The following is a 20,146-nucleotide window of genomic DNA, read 5'->3' on the forward strand; positions in this document are numbered from 1 at the left end:
ACCAGCGCGATTTCTCAATAAGCTCGTCTCTCAATAAAAAAAGTGGCAATTGTTGATAAAACAAGTTTACTGGAGAACTGAGACGAAGTAGAGACTCTGGACAGGGTGGATAAGGTTTAATTAAAAGCAATTTATTCAGAGGTAAAGATATCTGAAATAGCGTGCACGGACCCTTTTCATCAAGCTCAAATGGAACTATCCGAAAGAAGCCCAGATAACAAAGTGCATATACATTTTATACAGTACAGAAAGTAGGTTGAGTCTGGAAGTTCTGGTCCTCTGGTTGGTTCTGATGAGTTGGGCGAGGTCTCCTTCAGGCTAGTATCACTGTCCCATTGGCTCTGAGTAGAGTTCTTTGTCTTCAGAAATGTTCAGCTAAAACAGGAGATTAGGTGTGTGCGTAGATGTTCCTATTTTGACATTTCTGTGTGTCTCTGTAAAATGTTCAGACTGAAGAGGAGTTTTTGTGTGTGCGTAGATGTTCCTGTCTTATCTGTGTTTATGAAAGGTTTACGTCAGCCCTCTGTCCTTGGGTATGTGTGTGTCTCAGTTTCTGTGATATGCAGTACCAGGCACCCCTTTTCTTATCAGTCTTTATGAAATGGCCTGTGTCAGCCATCTGTCTCTGGGTGTGTGTGGGTCTCCGTATCTGCTATGAGTTTGTGAGAAACCCTGTTTGGAAAGAAGTTAGTTATAACAATGTATTAGCAAATATGCTTGTGTTATAATAAATGATATTTATTACACAATACTTTGCCCCTTGATAACCAGTGCACTTCTTTCTGTATGTTGTAAAAGTGTTACATAGTCGCTACCCATATCATTGCATAATGCAGAAAATACACGAGAGTTCAGGGGCCTTGCTTTAACAAAGTTAACCATTTCACTGTAGTGTCTAAAACGTCTTTCAAGCAGTTAGAGCATCTCGGTGGATGCTGCAGTGTTCCCAAGTGGCGTCGGGAGAAACTGCTTGCATCCGTGTTACCACTCCACTATGTTTCCCTGTCATAGATTTTGCGCCATCAGTACAAATACCAACACATCTTGACCACCAAAGTCCATTTGATGTCACAAAGCTGTCCCGTACTTTAAAAATATCCTCTCATGTTGTCCTGGTTTCCAGTGGTCTGCAGAAGAGGATGTCTTCCTTAATTGACCCCGCATAAACGTAACGGACATATACCAGGAGCTGTGCCAGGACCACCACGTCTGACTCATCCAGCTGTAACGCATATATTTCACTGGCTTGTATGCGAAGCTGTAATTGTTTCAAAACATCTCCTGCCATGTCACTAATGCGTCGTGAAACAGCGTTGTTTGATGAAGGCATTGTCTGTATCGTTTTTTGGGCCTTTCCCCCCAGCGTTGTCCCAGCCATATCCGCGGCAGCAGGAATAATTAAATTCTAAAACAGGCAAGACCCACACAAGAGTATAAGGCTTGCCTGTCCTAGCCAATCGCTAGCCCACCATATAAGACACTTCTAGCCCTTTCTTATTAATGGTATCTGTTGCTTTTATACATGTCTTACTACTCAAGTCGTCTTCATTTTTGCTCAAACTCCTGTGGCTTATTTTTCAAATTGTCATGTTTAGTTTCTAAATGTCTGCGCAAGAGTGAAGATTTCCCGCGAGAGAGTAACGGTTAATGTGATTGGATGTTAATTATTTGACTAGGCAGTGAAACGAGGCTACTCAGGCGAGGAAAAAAACATCAACCAAAGGTATATCCACGATTGAAAATCTAAATGGACTGTTTGAAAATGTGAATCACATTTTTATTTGACGTACTCTCGACGACATTGTGCGTACCTCAGTTTGGGATTAGCCGTTCTAGGGAATGGATACCCTAAAATAATGTTACTGCCAATAACACCAACTGAACAGGATGCTCATACTGCACAAATGAAGCGTGAACTCAAAATATGGTGACGGAAACAAACCTAAACTGACAAGGGGAGCAAAGGTCCACTCACAATCTGAGTCTCAGTCAACAAATGAGTTGTTTTTCCGCCAAATAAAAATGGGTAATATCATGTATCTGGTCTAGTGCAAATTACAGTCTAATTTACTCCTGTCCCAAAACTATTGGGACTGGGGTTGTCTATTGTGACAGACACCCTTGAACTGAAGATATTGAAAATAGTGTTGTGGAATTTAAGTATCTTTTTTTTCAATGTTCTGTGCCACTTTAAATAAAGTCGGCTACATGTGTTTTTGTTGTGGGATAGGAGTGAATTAGGCTAGAATGTGCACTAGACTAGATATAGTGCCTTCAGAAAGTATTCACTCCTCTAGACTTTTTCCACGTTTTGTCGTTACAAAGTGGGATTCTGTAGTGTTATAGGTTGCAGGGTTCCAGCCTTGTGTTATAGGTTGTCCTGCACAAAGGTGGATTAATCTCCGTGTCTGGTGGAAAGCAGACTGAACCAGGTTTTTCTCTAGGATTTTGCCTGTGCTTAGCTCCATTCAGTAAAAAAAATGTTCTCCTGGAAAACTCCCCAGTCCTTAACAATTACAAGCATACCCATAACATGATGCAGCCACCACTATGCTTGAAAATATGGAGAGTGGTACTCAGTAATGTGTTGTTTTGGATTTGCCCCGAACACATCTTTTTTGGTATTCAGAACAAAACGTTTATTGCTTTGCCACATTTTTTGCAGTATTGCTTTAGTGCCTTCTTGCAAAAAGGATGGATGTTTTGGAACATTTTTATTCTGCACAGGCTTCCTTTTCATTCTGTCAATTAGGTTAGTATTATGGAGTAACTACAATGTTGTTGGTCCATCCTCAGTTTTCTCCTTTCACAGCCATTATACATTAACTGTTTTAAAGTCACCATTTGCCTCATGGATGGTGAAATCCCTGAGTTTCCACTTTGACATTATGGGGTACAGTGTAAAACATTTAATTTTTTTTAATCCATTTTAAATTCAGGCTAACACAACAAAATTTTGAAATGTCAAGGGGTGTGAATACTCTGAGGGGACTGTACATGATGGAAACGGCTGGAGTAAAAGAAGTGGAACACCTGTTGTTGAACTTTGCTTCAGTCTGACAGTCTATCCTCCCTAGATATGTTAATGTTAAGGGGAAATATGAGATTTGAAACTTAGACACCAAGTGACCCACTAGAGAAGAGGCTAAGTGAAAGATATTTTTTTCCCTTCCAGGAACTCCTTTCCTATGGTAAGAATTTGTTTGTCTCATTTTGGACAAGATATTTCCAGGAAACCTTTCTTCATAAGGAGTCGATGAGGCTGTGCTCGCTTGTATAAAGTATTTTTGCATCTATAAATTTATTTATTGTGTATGTCATTCATGATCATGACATACAATAACATGTAGAGTGCAGTTTTATATCACTTTGGCAATAATGCGGAAAGATCTATCGTTATTGTTAATCTTCTGTAATGTGACCAGTTGGGGTCAGAGGACCAGGAATTAGTCCATCAAATTATCTGATATTTATTTTCAGAGTATAGGGAAACTTCTCTGCCAATGCCCCTCACTGGCCACCTCCCGCCTGTCTACCCAATGTCTCCCACTGCCCACCTCCCTGCTCTCAATCCATATCTCTTACTTGATTTCCTTTATTGGCTGCACACTGAAATGAGCTTTGACATTTGGGATTGCATTCCCTAAATAGATTGGTTGTGTCTTCAGGGCTGTTCTGAGAAAGCACTGGGGGACATTGGAGAATCGGGTATGAGGTTGGTGCATGGGCTTAGGTGTTTTCACACGTGTTCTTAGCTTCAAGTTTTTCATCCCAGTACTGTCTTAAAAGTGTAACAAAAAAAGGTCATAAACTTCCATGAGCTTCCTCTCCTTGCCAAACTGGGAGGAGTTGTATCTTGTCTGTTCAAGATTAATCAAAAGACATTTCAGAATGTTTTATCAATACATCCTTTATATATTCTTAAAGGATCTATCAGATTGGTTTACTTTACTTTGGTTTGGTTTATTTTCCTGGTCAAGCAGAAGTCATATTAGCTAAATTATTGAGTTTGGCACCCTTTGGAGCATGAAAGTGGGAGAAAGGAGAATATCTTGTATTTGAGATTACAGTACCTATTTCTCAGTGAACATTTTCTTACATGTTTTAACCTTAGGCTTGTCAGGGAGTGGAGGACTTCAATTCTGCAGTGTAGGAAAAGCAGGAACATTGCATGATGGAAATGGATCCACACACACTCATAAGATTATGTGATCTCAAGTGGTTACTCTTTCATAGTTGTGACTAGATTTAGTAGGTAATTTGTCAGTGTTGTTGGAGACTCTACAGCCAAAATGCTTTTTTCTGGACCATGCAGCTTTTCAGGCTTGGTTTGTCCGTTGTGCCTTAGTTTTTATATGTTCTTACATTTCCAACCAGCAACCTGGCTATTCTTGGCTAATAAAAAGCTGCCCTTCCCTGCACACATGCTCAAAGGCCTTTGGGGGGGAGAAGTGGACTACTTTGACTTAACGCAGGTTCTCTGCTGTTGTTTCAGAAACGACTGGATATTTGATGCTTCTTTTGTGTTCGGAACTATTTCCCAGGTCACAAATGAGTGTACTGTAGTAGCTTTTGCTGAATACATTTTGCAACATTTATTTTTACTGCCCTAATTACACCACAAATGAGTCAATTGTAGTAGCTTTTCCTGAATATATTCTGCAATGATTTGTAAACACTGCTAGATACTTTAGCAATAAGGCCCGAGGGGGTGTGGTAAATGGCCAATATACCACGGCTAAGGCCTGTTCTTAGGTACCACGCATTTGTGTCATAAATAGTGTTTTGTCATACCTGTGGTATACGGTCTGATATACCACGGTTGTCAGCCAATCAGCATTCAGGGCTCGAGCCATCCAGTTTATAATGTATAATTAAAAACATTATTTAAGTGTATACGTGATTGTCTAGACTGTTCAGTGCCGACTAGTTTTCCTGATAATGATTTCCCAGTTGTTTTCCCACTGACCACGACCACCCTTATGGAAACAGAAAAATAAGTGTGTACTCTTGAACTTGACCAGCTATCAGACTTGTATAACACCAGACCGTCTCCCTCTGTCCCTCTGTCTGTACTTGTCAGGGAGACCGGGACAGATATTAAAACTTAAAATAGAGTGGGCACGCAGGATCCTCTTTTGCGTATCCTGTGTGGGCATTGCAGGCTCTGGTTACACGGCGCAGGCACAGCTTCATATTGCACTGGAGAGGCAGATGACTCTACATTTCCCTGCTACACCGGTCCAGTAGCTGACCAGCTTTGCTAGTCCTCAGGGAGCACGTTTGTGGAAGCGAACAGCCATCACCATGCCTAAAGTCAATATGCCAGGTGAGTCGTCTGGTGGGTGCCGCTGACATTGTATTGACAGACTGCTGCCCCACTCAAGGCATGCCCAGGCCTGAGATTGTTGGTGGCTCTATCATGCAGCAACATAGCCAATAAACAGTTTTTCAGATTGCAGTTTTTTTATATATGAAAATGTAGCTCTTTGGTAATAGTCTTCTGTACAATGATTTGTCTGTCCAGTCTTAATCTTTCAGGGTTTACATTTATTTCACAGCTTGTTTTCTAACGGAACACACATTTAATTGTGAATGTCAGACTCAAATTATATGTTGGTGACTTTCTGACATTTGCAAGAGTCAGTCAGTAACTTCTGCTGATTTATCCACTCATGTTTTTTATTTTTTTAAACATTTTAGGAAATCTGTTCATAAATGTTAATTTTAAGGATTTACACAGGATAACAGTTTCTAATGAGTTACTAATCTCAATTTGCCTTAATATCAGAGATTTTTGGTATTTTAATTTACATACGCAGTCACACCAGGTTTTGTGGCATGGGCACAGACCAGACCAACTGTTCTGGTGGTACATACCCATTGAGGCATTTGTTTGTCTGTCTGCTAGCCAATGTCACTGACATTATTAGTGATGGGCAGAGAATTAGCTTGACAGCTTTAGTGTCTAATCAAATGGACTACCGCATTTGGGGACCCGGGGATAACTTCCTAAATTTCAACACATTTTGTCATGGTGCAGAGAGAATAATGTGCAGCTATGTAATGCTATTCTACACACTTTTTTGATGTTGTTGCTATGGGGCATGATTTTCTGTTTTAAATCTCATCTCATGCTTTTGTTCACATTTTGCCATGAGGCTGAGAGAAAATGTCAAAGTTTTAAGCTAATTTACTGCAATTCTACATATTTTGCTATTATATGCCAACGGGGTTGGGGCCCCAGGGGGCCGTGCCCATTTGGTAATCCGGCCCTGCGAACACCTTGCTGGCAAGATGCATACAGTTCCAATATGAAGTTAAGGCATAATATGAACCTCCACCTATGAGCAAGCAGTCCACATGATCACATTCTTTTCATTTAACTAGGTAAGCCAGTTAAGAACATTCTTATTTACAATGACTGCCTACCCCGGCCAAACCTGGACGAAACTGGGCCAATTGTGCGCCGCCCTATGGGACTCCCAATCACGGCCGGATGTGATACAGCCTGGAATCGAACCAGGGTCTGTCGTGACACCTCTAGCGCTGAGATGCAGTGCCTTAGACCGCTGCGCCACTCGGGGAGCCCCAAAATTCTCTGACGGAGTGTTGGAGAGTCTTCCCAGTTCCAGTATTTCTGTCCAATACCTGTTATGTTACATTAAACGTGTGTGGATGTACTATAATACACAATGTTACATGATGTCCTGTACTGGTGTTGCCTTTTAGATTGAGAGTAGAGGAGAAATTGAATGAGGGATATGCTGAGTGGTTGCGTCAGAGCAGTGAAATTGAGAAAGTTAGAGATTGATGGCTGTAACTTGTCAGCAAATTCTGCTTGGTCAAGTGTCGTTATGGAAGAACACAGGACATGTTGTATTTCAGCCAAACATTTTGTGTTGGTCATTTAAGCAATAAGGCACGAGGGGGTGTGGTATATAGCCAATATATAGCCAATATACCACAGCTAAGGGCTGTTCTTAGGCACAACTCTTAGCTGTGATATATTGGCTATATACCACAAACCCTGATGTGCCTTATTGCTATTATAAACTGGTTACCAATGTAATTATAACTATTTCCCAGATAACAATGACACACAAATGAGTGTACTGTAGTAGCTTTTTGCTGAATACATTTTGCAACATTTATTTTTACTGCCCTAATTACACCACAAATGAGTCAATTGAAGTAGCTTTTCCTGAATAAATGTTAAAATGATTTGTAAACACTGCTAGATATTTCAGCAATAAGGCCCGAGGGGGTGTGGTATATGGCCAATATACCCCAGCTAAGGCCTTTTCTTAGGCACCATGCATTTGTGGTGTAATTAATTAGGTTCAGTAAAAATAAATGTTTTGTCATACCCGTGGTATACGGTCTGATATACCACGGCTGTCAGCCAATCAGCATTCAGGGCTCGAACCACCCAGTTTATAACTTGTAGTATAGCACATTGATACCAGTGAACACCATGCATTTTTGTGCAATAGTTAAATGCTATATCAGTTTCTGAATGATGTTGTGTAAATGAACACTAGACCTGCGTCACCATTCAGAATCAAGTGGTTTATTTCTGTTTTGTTATATTTTTCTACTAAGGCTGTTAGCCAACAGCTGGCCCATGTTTTTCTTGTAATACTGGTACTGAATAGTACTGTATCATCTCTATCAGCTCCCTGTATGACTATTGTAATGAGTTCCTGAGTGTAATTCAATCATAAGAGGGCCCTGCTGTCTGAGGGGAGGGTTATCACAAACAGATTTTTTTGAAGGGGTAGAAAATAGAAGTGCTATCGTTCAGACAGCTGCTCTCCAGGAGGCATTGGCTGGCTGACTGGATAAGGGTGACAGTGGGTGCAGCGGTTAGATATGAGGTTGGAGCATGCCCAGGGCATAACGTAAACACAAACACAGGAACATTCCGAGACTGCCTACAATGGATGTAAACTCATAGTCGGTTGTGTTCAAGTTGAGTCATATTAAGTACAAAGGCCCTGCATAGTCAAGATGGTTACAAAATGTACATGTTAAATTGTTGTGGATTGAAAAAAGGTAGGTATGTCAAATAAAAAGGTTTTTGTGTAATATATACAGTTAAAGTAATTTTTCCAACATTTTTTACAGACAGATTATTTCACTTATAATTCACTGTATCACAATTCCAGTGGGTCAGAAGTTTACGTACACTAGGTTAACTATGTCTTTAAACAGCTTGGAAAATTCCAGAAAATTATGTCATGGCTTTAGAAGCTTCTGATAGGCTAATTGACATCATTTGAGTCAATTGGAGGCGTACCTGTGGATGTATTTCAAGGCCTACCTTCAGACTCAGTGCCTCTTTGCTTGACATCATGGAAAAATCAAAAGAAATCAGCCAAGACCTCAGATTTTTTTTTTTAGACCTCCACAAGTCTGGTTCATCCTTGGATGCAATTTCCAAATGCCTGAAGGTACCACGTTCACCTGTACAAACAATAGTACGCAAGTATAAACACCACGGGACCACGCAGCCATCATACCGCTCAGGAAGGCGATGCGTTCTGTCTCCTAGAGATGAACGTACTTTGGTGCGAAAAGTGCAAATCAATCCCAGAACAACAGCAAAGGACCTTGTGAAGATGCTGGAGGAAACCGGTACAAAAGTATCTATATCCACAGTAAAACGAGTCCTATATCGACATAACCTGAAAGGCTGCTCAGCAAGGAAAAAGCCACTGCTCCAAAACCGCCATAAAAAAAGCCAGACTATGGTTTGCAACTGCACATGGGGACAAAGATCATACTTTTTGGAGAAATGTCCTCTAGTCTGATGAAACAAAAATAGAACTGTTTGGCCATAATGACCATCATTATGTTTGGAGGAAAAAGGGGGATGCTTGCAAGCCGAAGAACACCATCCCAACCGTGAAGCACGGGGGTGGCAGCATCATGTTGTGGGGGTGCTTTGCTGCAGGAGGTTCTGGTGCACTTCACAAAATAGATGGCATGAGGAAGTAAAATTATGTGGATATATTGAAGCAACATTTGAAGACATCAGTCATGAAGTTAAAGCTTGAGTCTCGCAAATGAGTCTTCCAAATGGACAATGACCCCAAGCATACTTCCAAAGTTGTGGCAAAATGGCTTAAGGACAACACAGTCAAGGTATTGGAGTGGCCATCACAAAGCCCAGAAAATATGTGGCAGAACTGAAAAAGCGTGTGCGAGCAAGGAGGCCTACAAACCTGACTCAGTTACACCAGCTCTGTCTGGAGGAATGGACCAAAATTCCCCCAACTTATGGTGGGAAGCTTGTGAAAGGCTACCCGAAACGTTTGACCCAAGTTAAACAATTTAAAGGCAATGCTACCAAATACTAATTGAGTGTATGTAAACTTTTGACCCACTGGGAATGTGATGAAAGAAATAAAAGCTGAAATAAATCATTCTCTACTATTATTCTGACATTTCACATTGTTAAAATAAAGTGGTGATCCTAACTGACCTAAAACAGGGAATTTTTACAGGGATTAAATGTCAGGAATTGTGAAAAACTGAGTTTCAATGTATTTGGCTAAGGTGTAAACTTCCGACTTCAACTGTATGTATGTATGTATGTATGTATGTATGTATGTATGTATGTATGTATGTAAACTCAGCAAAAAAAAAAGAACTGTCCCTTTTTCAGGACCCTGTCTATCAAATGTAGTTGGCTAAGGTGAATGTAAACTTCCGACTTCAACTGTATATATATATATTTTTTAACTTTAGGCAGCAGCCAACCTGGTTTGTTTTCATTACCTCTCCTTCTGAGATAACCCACACATCTTTTTGTTTGATTCCCTCTACCTGGACTGTCCCTATGTGACTGGGACATTTTGATAACTCCACAGAGGGAAAGGGCAAGTATGGAGAGAGACAGGGAAGGGGTATAGGAACACATGGGGAGTATTTCAAATGCATGGATCGCATAGGGATTGGTTGGCATAGTCCCCTCGATCACTGTGTTCCAATGCACTGATTTCCCTGAAGGGAATGCACCACAATGTGGTGGAATACAATGGACATGCAGATTAGAAGGTTCAATTTATTTATTTGTTTAGTGTTCACTTTACAATGTAGAACAATGTTCATTTTCTGGGTCGTCTGACGTAAAAGCACCTACAGTAGAGAAACGTGTTGTTCTTCATCCAAGGATAAGGTATTGAGAGTGAACACGTAAAGGCAGTGGCGGTTCTAGCTTGTATGGCTCCATTTGGAAAACAAACAAACAAATAATCATAACTCTTAAACTATATAAATATAAAAATATATACACAAATAAGACTCATAAATATCAAAAAGAACTAACAAAGACAAATAGAAACAAATTTGTGTTGATTTGGCAATCGAGGCATCAATATATTACCCATCCACCAACACTGTCAACCAAGAGTCAAGACTAAACCAATTCACCTTGGTGGTGTTTATATTATTCTTAACGATTTTGCAAAATCAGAAAAAAATTAAACTATGTCTGTGGAACTATATATTCACAATATTATGAATGAATTGTTGTTTAATTGGTAGCATTTCATTGTGTGACTGATTTTACTAATTGCGTTAGTACTGTACAAAGAGGTGCACTATTTGATAGATTCACCCGCTCCCCCTACCTTGGGCTTCCAGTGGGGAGACCTGAGGTCAACCTACCCACGCACCCCTCCCCATTTCGTACTTCTGAGTGGGAGACCTTCCCAGGCAGTAGCCTGCCTAGCTCACAAACTAGAATCAGGGCTCCCACTCCGACAAGTTTGACATAATATCATTGACGTGACATGCAAATGAGCGATCGAAAGCCGATCGTGCAAATGTCAACAATCCAAATGTTTTTGTGTGGGCGCCACGTGCTGCCCCCGGGAAGATGCCGCCCTGGGCGACTGCCCATGCCGCCTATACCTAAATCCGCCACTGCTAAAGGAATAAATTAATCAAAGGTGGCATGTCTCATTGAGTCACCGTAGGGCTACGTGAGAGTGCATGACAGTTGAAGTGACAATTGAACAAAATGAATTTCATGCTTGTTTGCATAGATTAATGTTTAACCTCAATACACATCCATCGATGCTCTAGTTGATTTTGTTGTGTCTTTCAGTCATGGTGCGATTCATTGTTAGTATTTTATCAACGCCTTCATAAATAACTCAATTGACTATCATTATGTTTAAGTCATCTCGTGCTGAATCAGGAGGGTTGCATCTCTAAATGGGAAAAGGGGTTTCTATTATTTGATCAAATCAAACAGACCAGGAAGGGGTAGCTCATTCATTTTAATGTGTAATACTTTGGTAACATCATTTAACTCATTTATTTAATTCCTAACATGACTTGTCTTTGTTTCTTTGGTTCCATTTTGGGTTATCCTCTGCTCTCCTGCTGTGGAATGCACTATCAGGTCAAAGTAAGTATAAAGGGTGAGAAGAAGATATCAAATGTAGAGAAACCTGACCCTGCATGTACAGTGCATATCATAAGTATTTACCCCCTTGGGTTTTAAAATGTTTTGTTTTGTTTTACAAAGTGGATATAATTTTGATCTACACAAAATACCTCAATGTCAAATTAATAAGAAAATTAAATCAATTTTTGTTATGTTATGTTATTTTTGTTATGGCAAGCCTAAATAAGTTCACTAGTCCAAATTTGCTTAACAAATCATGTAATAAGTTGCATGGACTCACTCTATATGCAATATTAGGGTTAACATTATTTTTGAGTGACTACCCCATCTCTGTACCCCACACATACAATTATCTGTAAGGTCCCTCATTCGAGTAGCGTATTTCAAGCACAGATTCAACCACAATGACCAAGGGGGCTGTTCCAATGCATCACAAAGAAAGGCGCCAATTGGCAGATGGGTAAAAACAAAAGCAGACACTGAATATACATCTGAGCATGGTAAAGTTATTAATTAAGCTTTAGATGGCCTCCAGAGTGGCACAGTGGTCTAAGGCACTGCATCGCAATGCTAGCTGTGCCACTAGAGATTCTGGGTTTAAGTCCAGGCTCTGTCGCAGCCGGCCGCGACCGGGAGACCCATGGGGTGGCGCACAATTGGCCCAGTGTCGCCTGGGTTAGGGGAGGGTTTGGCCGGCAGGGATGTCCTTGTCCCATCGCGCACTAGCGACCCATGTGTCGGGCAGGCCCAGTGCACGCTGACACGGTCACCAGGTGTACGGTGTTTCCTCCGACACATTGGTGTGGCTGGCTTCCGGTTTAAGTGGGCATTGTGTCAAGAAGCAGTGGGGCTTGGTTGGGTTGTGTTTCGGAGGACGCATTGCTCTCGACCTTCGCCTCTCCCGAGTCCGTACGGGAGTTGCTGCGATAAGACAAGACTGTAACTACCAATTGGATACCACGAAATTGGGGAGAAAAAGGGGTCCAAAATGTTTTAATGTTGTATCAATACAACCAGTCACTATTACGATACCGGCGTCCTTCCTAACTGAGTTGCTAGCAGAAGAAGGAAACCGCTCAGGGATTTCACCGTTTGGCCAATGGTGATTTTAAAACAGTAACAGAGTTTAATGGCTGTGATGGGAGAAAACTGAGGATGGATCAATAACATTGCAGTTACTCCACAATGCTAACCTAAACACACAGAACAAAACATATTCCAAAACCTGCATCATGTTTGCAACATAGCACTAAAGTAATACTGAAAAAAATGTGCCAAAGAAATTTACTTTTTGTCCTGAATACAAAGTGTTATGTTTGGGGAAAATCCAACACAACACATCACTGAGTACTACTTTACATATTTTCAAGCATGGTGGTGGCTGCATCATGTTATGAGTATGCTTGTCATCGGCAAGGATAAAAAGAGACAGAATGGAGCTAACCACAGGTAAAATCCTAGAAGAAAACCTGGTTCAGTCTGCTTTCCACCAGACACTGAGAGACAAATTCATTCACCTTTCAGCAGGATAAGAACCTACAACACAAGGCCAAATCTACACTACAGTTGCTTACCAAGATGATATTAAATGTTCCTAAATGGCCTAGTAACAGTTTTGACTTAAATTTGCTTGAAAATCTATGGCAAAACCTGAAAATGGCTGTCTAGCAATCATCAACAAATAACTTGACAGTGCTTGAAGAATTTTGAAAATAGTAAATGGGAAAATATTGTACAATCCAGGTGTGGAAAGTGAGACTTATGTGAGACTTACCCCAAAGTACTTGCAGCTGTAATTTTCTGCCAAAGGTGTTTCTAACATGTATTGACTCATGGGGGTGAATACTTATCTAATCAAGATACATTAGTGTTTAGTTAATTATTAATTATTTGTGTTACATTTTTCTTCCACTTTTACATTAGATTATTTTGTGTCGATCAACAAAAAATTACAAAATAAATTTTAATTCTACTTGAAAACAATAATAATCCAAGTGTGTGAATTATATGCACTGTATGTCCCACCATAGAAATTTGTGACTGTAAACATTAATTCATTCACTTATTTGTCATAGAATAAAGTTTGTAGTGGATGCTAGACAAAAAAAATGAATCAATGAATTGATCAGTCCGAATGCGCTTGAGTTTTCTGGGCCTTGTTGAGTCCACAGACACTATGACTCCAGGAACAAGATAGGCCAAGAGTTGCTGCAGTATCACAGCCTCTTTGTCTCGTTTGGCCCGAGAAGGCTGTCTTGTTTGTACTGTAGATATTTGATGTAAGTGCAGAGCAAGTTGTTGAGTGTTTATGTGAGTTGTCTGGCCCTAATCTTTGTGCTGGATTACTGTAGCTCTGTGTGCATGGAACCTTGTGGTCATAGCCCAGGCTAGTGCTGAGAGCTGTGAGTTGACGTTGGACTAAGTTCTGCTTGGTCTTATACACACAAAGCATGTGCTGCTGGAGAGTCTGTTTTCAACTGTTGCAATAAGGTATGTCTAATGTTTCCCTTTGTGATAGTACCTTGTTTTTTACAAAATAATTTCAAACAATAATTTCAATCATGATGAATTTGACCATCCTACTGTAGCTTGCTTTATCACGCCTGTTGAATCTATGCTGCTGATAGCTTGTTCCATGTTCAGTGCTTATTTCGGGTCAACACTCCATGTTGTCCATTTCATTGCATAATTTCCTGGGTAGTGCACTTGAATAGCTTTTGGGAAACAAAACCAAATGTAGAAAATGGCGTAATAAAAGTGCAAATTTTCAACTTAGTAACTACCTTTGAAAAAACAGGGTGGGTAACACCTATGTCTTTCTGCCAGAGACCGATGAGCATATGCTTGCCTTTGCGGAGAAAGTCTTTGCATCGGAGACCAAAGGTGAGGGCGTCCGTGATGAGATCTCCATGTTTGAAGTGCAAGATGACTGTCCCATCCTCCAACAGGAAATGGCCCACCATCTGCACACCGATGAAGATACTGACAAACGGTGGGTAGTAGTTCCTAAATCTTTTTTCTTCTTCATGTGAACTGTCCAACAATGGTATCATCCTTTGCCTTACCACTAAATCCACTGTTTGTCTGTCCCTCCTCCCCCTCCGTAGTAAGAAGAGACAGCAGAAGTGTCGCACCATCCCTTTACCTTCATCAATGAGTGACCAGGCCAGGAAGGCGCTGACCCCTGTGGCAGATGTGTTGTTGGACATACCAACCTACCTAGAAGTGCCTGACTTCCAGAGAGTGGCCATCATTGGAGACTATGCCTCTGGGGTATTATATCTTAGCTATGTAGCCTACATTTCCCTTTTATCCAGGTTAGTCTTATGGAAATCAAATCTCCTTTGCAAGAGAGACCTGGTTCAAGATGTCAGCAGGGTCGAACATGATGGACCCCACTCATAAATCAAATCAAACTTTATTTGTCACATGCGCCGACTACAACAAGTGTAGACCTTAACGTGAACTGCTTACTTACAAGCCCTTAACCAACAGTGCAGTTCAAGAAGAGTTAAGAAAATATTTACCAAATTAACTAAAGTAAAATATAATACAAATTAACACAATAACATAACAATAACGAGGCTATATACAGGGGGTAACGGTTAGAGGTAATTTGTACATGTAGGTAGGGGTGAAGTGACTATGCATAGATAATAAACAGTGAGTAGCAGCAATATACAAAATAAATGGGGGGGGGGGGGGGGGTGTGTCAATGTAATAGTCAGGTGGCCATTTGATTAATTGTTCAGCAGTCTTATGGCTTGGAGGTAGAAGCTGTTAAGGAGCCTTTTGGTCCTAGCCTTGGCGTTCGGTACCGCTTGCCGTGCGGTAGCAGAGAAAACAGTCTATGACATGGGTGACTGGAGTCTTTGATAATTTTATGGGCTTTCCTCTGACACCGCCTATTATATAGGTCCTGGTTTGCAGGAAGCTTGGCCCCAGTGATGGACTGGGCTGTATGCACTGCCCTCTATAGTGCCTTACGGTCAGATGCAATACCAGGCGGTGATGCAACCGATGGTGCAGCTGTAGAACTTTGAGGATCTGGGGACCCATGCCAAATCTTTTCAGTCTCCTGAGGGGGAAAAGGTATTGTCATGCCCCGTCTTGGTGTGTTTGGACCGTGACAGATCGTTGGTGATGTGGACACCAAGGAACTTTAACTCCACTACACCCCCGTTGATGTTAAATGGGGGCCTGTTCGGCCCGCCTTTTCCTGTAGTCCACGATCAGCTCCTTTGTCTTGCTCACATTGAGGGAGAGTTTGTTGTCCTGGTACCACACTGTCAGTTCTCTGACCTCCTCCCTGTAAGCTGTCTCATCTTTGTCGGTGAGGCCTACCACTATTGTGTCGTCAGCAAACTTAATAATGGTGTTGGAGTCGTGTTTGGCCATGCAGTCGTGGGTGAACAGGGAGTACAGGAGGGGACTAAGTACGCACCTCTGAGGGGACCCTGTGTTGAGGATCAGGGTGGCAGACGTGTTGTTGCCTACTCTTACCACCTGGGGGCGGCCTGTCAGGAAATCCAGGATCCAGTTGCAGAGGGAGGTGTTTAGTCCCAGGGTCCTTAGCTTAGTGATGATCTTTGTGGGCACTATGGTGTTGAGCTGAGCTGAGCTGTAGTCAATTAACAGCATTCTCACATACAGTGGGGAGAACAAGTATTTGATACACTGCCGATTTTGCAGGTTTTCCTACTTACAAAGCATGTAGAGGTCTGTAATTTTTATCATAGGTACACTTCAACTGTGAGAGACGGAATCTAAAACAAAAATCCAGAAAATCACATTGTATGATTTTTAAATAATTAATTTGCATTTTATTGCATGACATAAGTATTTGATCACCTACCAACCAGTAAGAATTCCGGCTCTCACAGACCTGTTAGTTTTTCTTTAAGAAGCCCTCCTGTTCTCCACTCATTACCTGTATTAACTGCACCTGTTTGAACTCGTTACCTGTATAAAAGACACCTGTCCACACACAATCAAACAGATTCCAACCTCTCCACAATGGCCAAGACCAGAGAGCTGTGTAAGGACATCAGGGATAAAATTGTAGACCTGCACAAGGCTGGGATGGGCTACAGGACAATAGGCAAGCAGCTTGGTGAGAAGGAAACAACTGTTGGCGCAATTATTAGAAAATGGAAGAAGTTCAAGATGACGGTCAATCACCCTCGGTCTGGGGCTCCATGCAAGATCTCACCTCGTGGGGCATCAATGATCATGAGGAATGTGAGGGATCAGCCCAGAACTACACGGCAGGACCTGGTCAATGACCTGAAGAGAGCTGGGACCACAGTCTCAAAGAAAACCATTAGTAACACACTACGCCGTCATGGATTAAAATCCTGCAGCGCACGCAAGGTCCCCCTGCTCAAGCCAGCGCATGTCCAGGCCCGTCTGAAGTTTGCCAATGACCATCTGGATGATCCAGAGGAGGAATGGGAGAAGGTCATGTGGTCTGATGAGACAAAAATAGAGCTTTTTGCTCTAAACTCCACTCGCCGTGTTTGGAGGAATAGAAGGATGAGTACAACCCCAAGAACACCATCCCAACCGTGAAGCATGGAGGTGGAAACATCATTCTTTGGGGATGCTTTTCTGCAAAGGGGACAGGACGACTGCACCGTATTGAGGGGAGGATGGATGGGGCCATGTATCGCGAGATCTTGACCAACAACCTCCTTCCCTCAGTAAGAGCATTGAAGATGGGTCGTGGCTGGGTCTTCCAGCATGACAACGACCCGAAACACACAGCCAGGGCAACTAAGGAGTGGCTCCGTAAGAAGCATCTCAAGGTCCTGGAGTGGCCTAGCCAGTCTCCAGACCTGAACCCAATAGAAAATCTTTGGAGGGAGCCGAAAGTCCGTATTGCCCAGCGACAGCCCCGAAACCTGAAGGATCTGGAGAAGGTCTGTATGGAGGAGTGGGCCAAAATCCCTGCTGCAGTGTTTGCAAACCTGGTCAAGAACTACAGGAAACGTATGATCTCTGTAATTGCAAACTAAGGTTTCTGTACCAAATATTCAGTTCTGCTTTTCTGATGTATCAAATACTTATGTCATGCAATAAAATGCAAATTAATTACTTAAAAATCATACAATGTGATTTTCTGGATTTTTGTTTTAGATTCCTTCTCTCACAGTTGAAGTGTACCTATGATAAAAATTACAGACCTCTACATGCTTTGTAAGTAGGAAAACCTGCAAAATTGTCAGTGTATCAAATACTTGTTCTCCCCACTGTAGGTGTTCCTTTTGTCCAGGTGGGAAAGGGCAGTGTGGAGTGCGATTGAGATTGTGTCATCTGTGGATCTGTTGGGGCGGTATGCAAATTGGAGTGGGTCTAGGCTATCCGGGAGGATGCTGTTGATGTGAGCCATGACCAGCCTTTCAAAGCACTTCATGGCTACCGAAGTGAGTGCTACGGGGCGGTAATCATTTAGGCAGGTTACCTTTGCTTCCTTGGGCACAGGGACTATGGTGGTCTGCTTGAAACATGTAGGTATTACAGACTCAGTCAGGGAGAGGTTGAAAATGTACACTTGCCAGTTGGTCCGCGCATTCTTTGAGTACACGTCCTGGTAATGCATCAGGCCCCACGGCTTTGTGAATGTTGTCCTGTTTAAAGGTCTTGACCACATCGGCTATCAAGAGAGTTATCACACAGTCATCCAGAACAGCTGGTGCTCTTGTGCATGCTTCAGTATTGCTTGCCTCAAAGCAAGCATGAAAGGCATTTAGCTCATCTGGTAGGCTCGCGTCACTGGGAAGCTCACGTCTGGGTTTCCCTTTGTAGTCCTTAATAGTTTAAGCCCTGCCACATCCAACGAGCGTCAGGGCTGGTGTAGTAGGATTCAATCTTAATCCTGTTTTGACGCTTTGCTTGTTTGATGGTTCGTCTGAGGGCATAGCGGGATTTCTTATATGCGTCTAGATTAGTGTCCTGCTCCTTGAAAGCGGCAGCTCTAGCCTTTAGTTTGATGCTGATGTTGCCTGTAATCCATGGCTTCTGATATGTACGTACGGTTACTGTGGGGATGACGTCGTCGATGCACTTATTGATGAAGCCGATGACTGAGGTGGTATACTCCTCAATGCCATTGGATGAATCCCGGAACATATTCCAGTCCAGTCCAGCGCCATCTGACCACTTCAGTATTGATCGAGTCACTGGTACTTCCTGCTTTAGTTTTTGCTTGTAAGCAGGAATCAGGAGGATAGCATTGTGGTCGGATTTGCCAAATGGAGGGCGGGGGAGAGTTTTGTATGCAACTCTGTGTGTGGAGTAAAGGTGGTCTAGAGTTTTTTTCCCTCTGTTTAAACATGTGACATGCTGGTAAAAATTTGGTAAAGCTGATTTAAGTTTGCCTGTATTAAAGTCCCCAGGCACTAGGAGCGGCGCTTCTGGGTGAACATTTTCTTGTTTGCTAATGGCCTTATAGAGTGGGTTGAGTGTGCTCTTAGTGCCAGCATCGGTTTGTGGTGGTAAATAGACAGCTACGAATAATATAGATGAGAACTCTTTTGGTAGATAGTGTGGTCTACAGCTTATCATAAGGTACTCTACCTCAGGCGAGCAATACCTCGAGACTACTTTAATATTAGACCACCAGCTGTTATTGACAAAAGACACACACCACCACCCCTCGTCTTACCAGACGTAGCTTCTCTGTTCTGCCGGTGCATTGAAAATCCCTCCAGCTCTATATTATGTACACATGTACACAATAACACATGTACAGTACAGCTCAAAAGTTTGGACACACCTACTCATTCAAGGATTTTCTTAATTTGTACTATTTTCTACATTGTAGAATATTAGTAAAGACATCAAAACTATGAAATAACACATATGGAATCATGTAGTAACCCATTTGTTTTTAAACAAATCAAAATATATTTTAGATTCCTCAAAGTAGCCATGCCATGCCTTGATGACAACTTTGCACACTCTTGGCATTCTCTCAACCAGCTTCATGAAGAATGCTTTTCCAACAGTCTTGAAGGAGTTCCCACATATGCTGATCACTTGTTGGCTGCTTTTCCTTCACTCTGTGGTCCAACTCATCCCAAACCATCTCAATTGGGTTGAGGTTGGGTGATTGTGGAGGCCAGGTCATCTGATGCAGCACTCCATCACTCTCCTTCTTGGTCAAATAGTCCTTACAAAGCCTGGAAGTGTGTTGGGTCATTGTCTTGTTGAACAACAAATGATAGTCCCACTAAACCCAAACCAGATGGGATTGCATATCGCTGCAGAATGCTGTGGTAGCCATTCTGGTTAAGTGTGCCTTGAATTCTAAATAAATCACAGACAGTGTCACAAGCAAAGCATCTCCACACCATCACAACTCCTCCTCTGTACTTCATAGTGGGAACCACACATGCAGAGATCATCCGTTCACCTAATCTGCATCTCACCTGGCGGTTGGAACCAAAAACCTCAAATTTGGACTCATCAGACTAAAGGACAGATTTCCACCGGTACAATGTCCATTGCTTGTGTTTCTTTGCCCAAGCAAGTCTCTTCTTCTTATTGGTGTCCTGTAGTTGTGGTTTCTTTGCAGCAATTTGACTATGAAGGCCTGATTCACGCAGTCTCCTCTGAACAGTTGATGTTGAGATGTGTTTGTTACTTGAACTCTGTGAAGCATTTATTTGGGATGCAATCTGAGGTGCAGTTAACTCTAATGAACGTATCCTCTGCAGC

General features: G+C 41.9%; 1 protein-coding gene across 1 annotated transcript in view; it reads left to right on the forward strand.

The window, feature by feature from the left end:
* Positions 1–13,573: 13,573 nt before the first annotated feature.
* The window catches only part of LOC139557359 (AMP deaminase 1-like), a 28,607-nt gene continuing 22,034 nt past the window's right edge, over positions 13,574–20,146 (forward strand). Inside the window, exons 1-3 of the mRNA XM_071372074.1 lie at positions 13,574–13,704; positions 14,252–14,417; positions 14,533–14,698. Of these exons, the coding sequence (XP_071228175.1) occupies positions 14,266–14,417; positions 14,533–14,698 (318 nt within the window). The 5' untranslated portion in view covers positions 13,574–13,704; positions 14,252–14,265. The remainder of the gene's footprint in view (positions 13,705–14,251; positions 14,418–14,532; positions 14,699–20,146) is intronic.

The sequence above is a fragment of the Salvelinus alpinus genome, chromosome 28 (genome assembly GCF_045679555.1).
Source record: "Salvelinus alpinus chromosome 28, SLU_Salpinus.1, whole genome shotgun sequence".
NCBI lineage: Eukaryota > Metazoa > Chordata > Actinopteri > Salmoniformes > Salmonidae > Salvelinus > Salvelinus alpinus.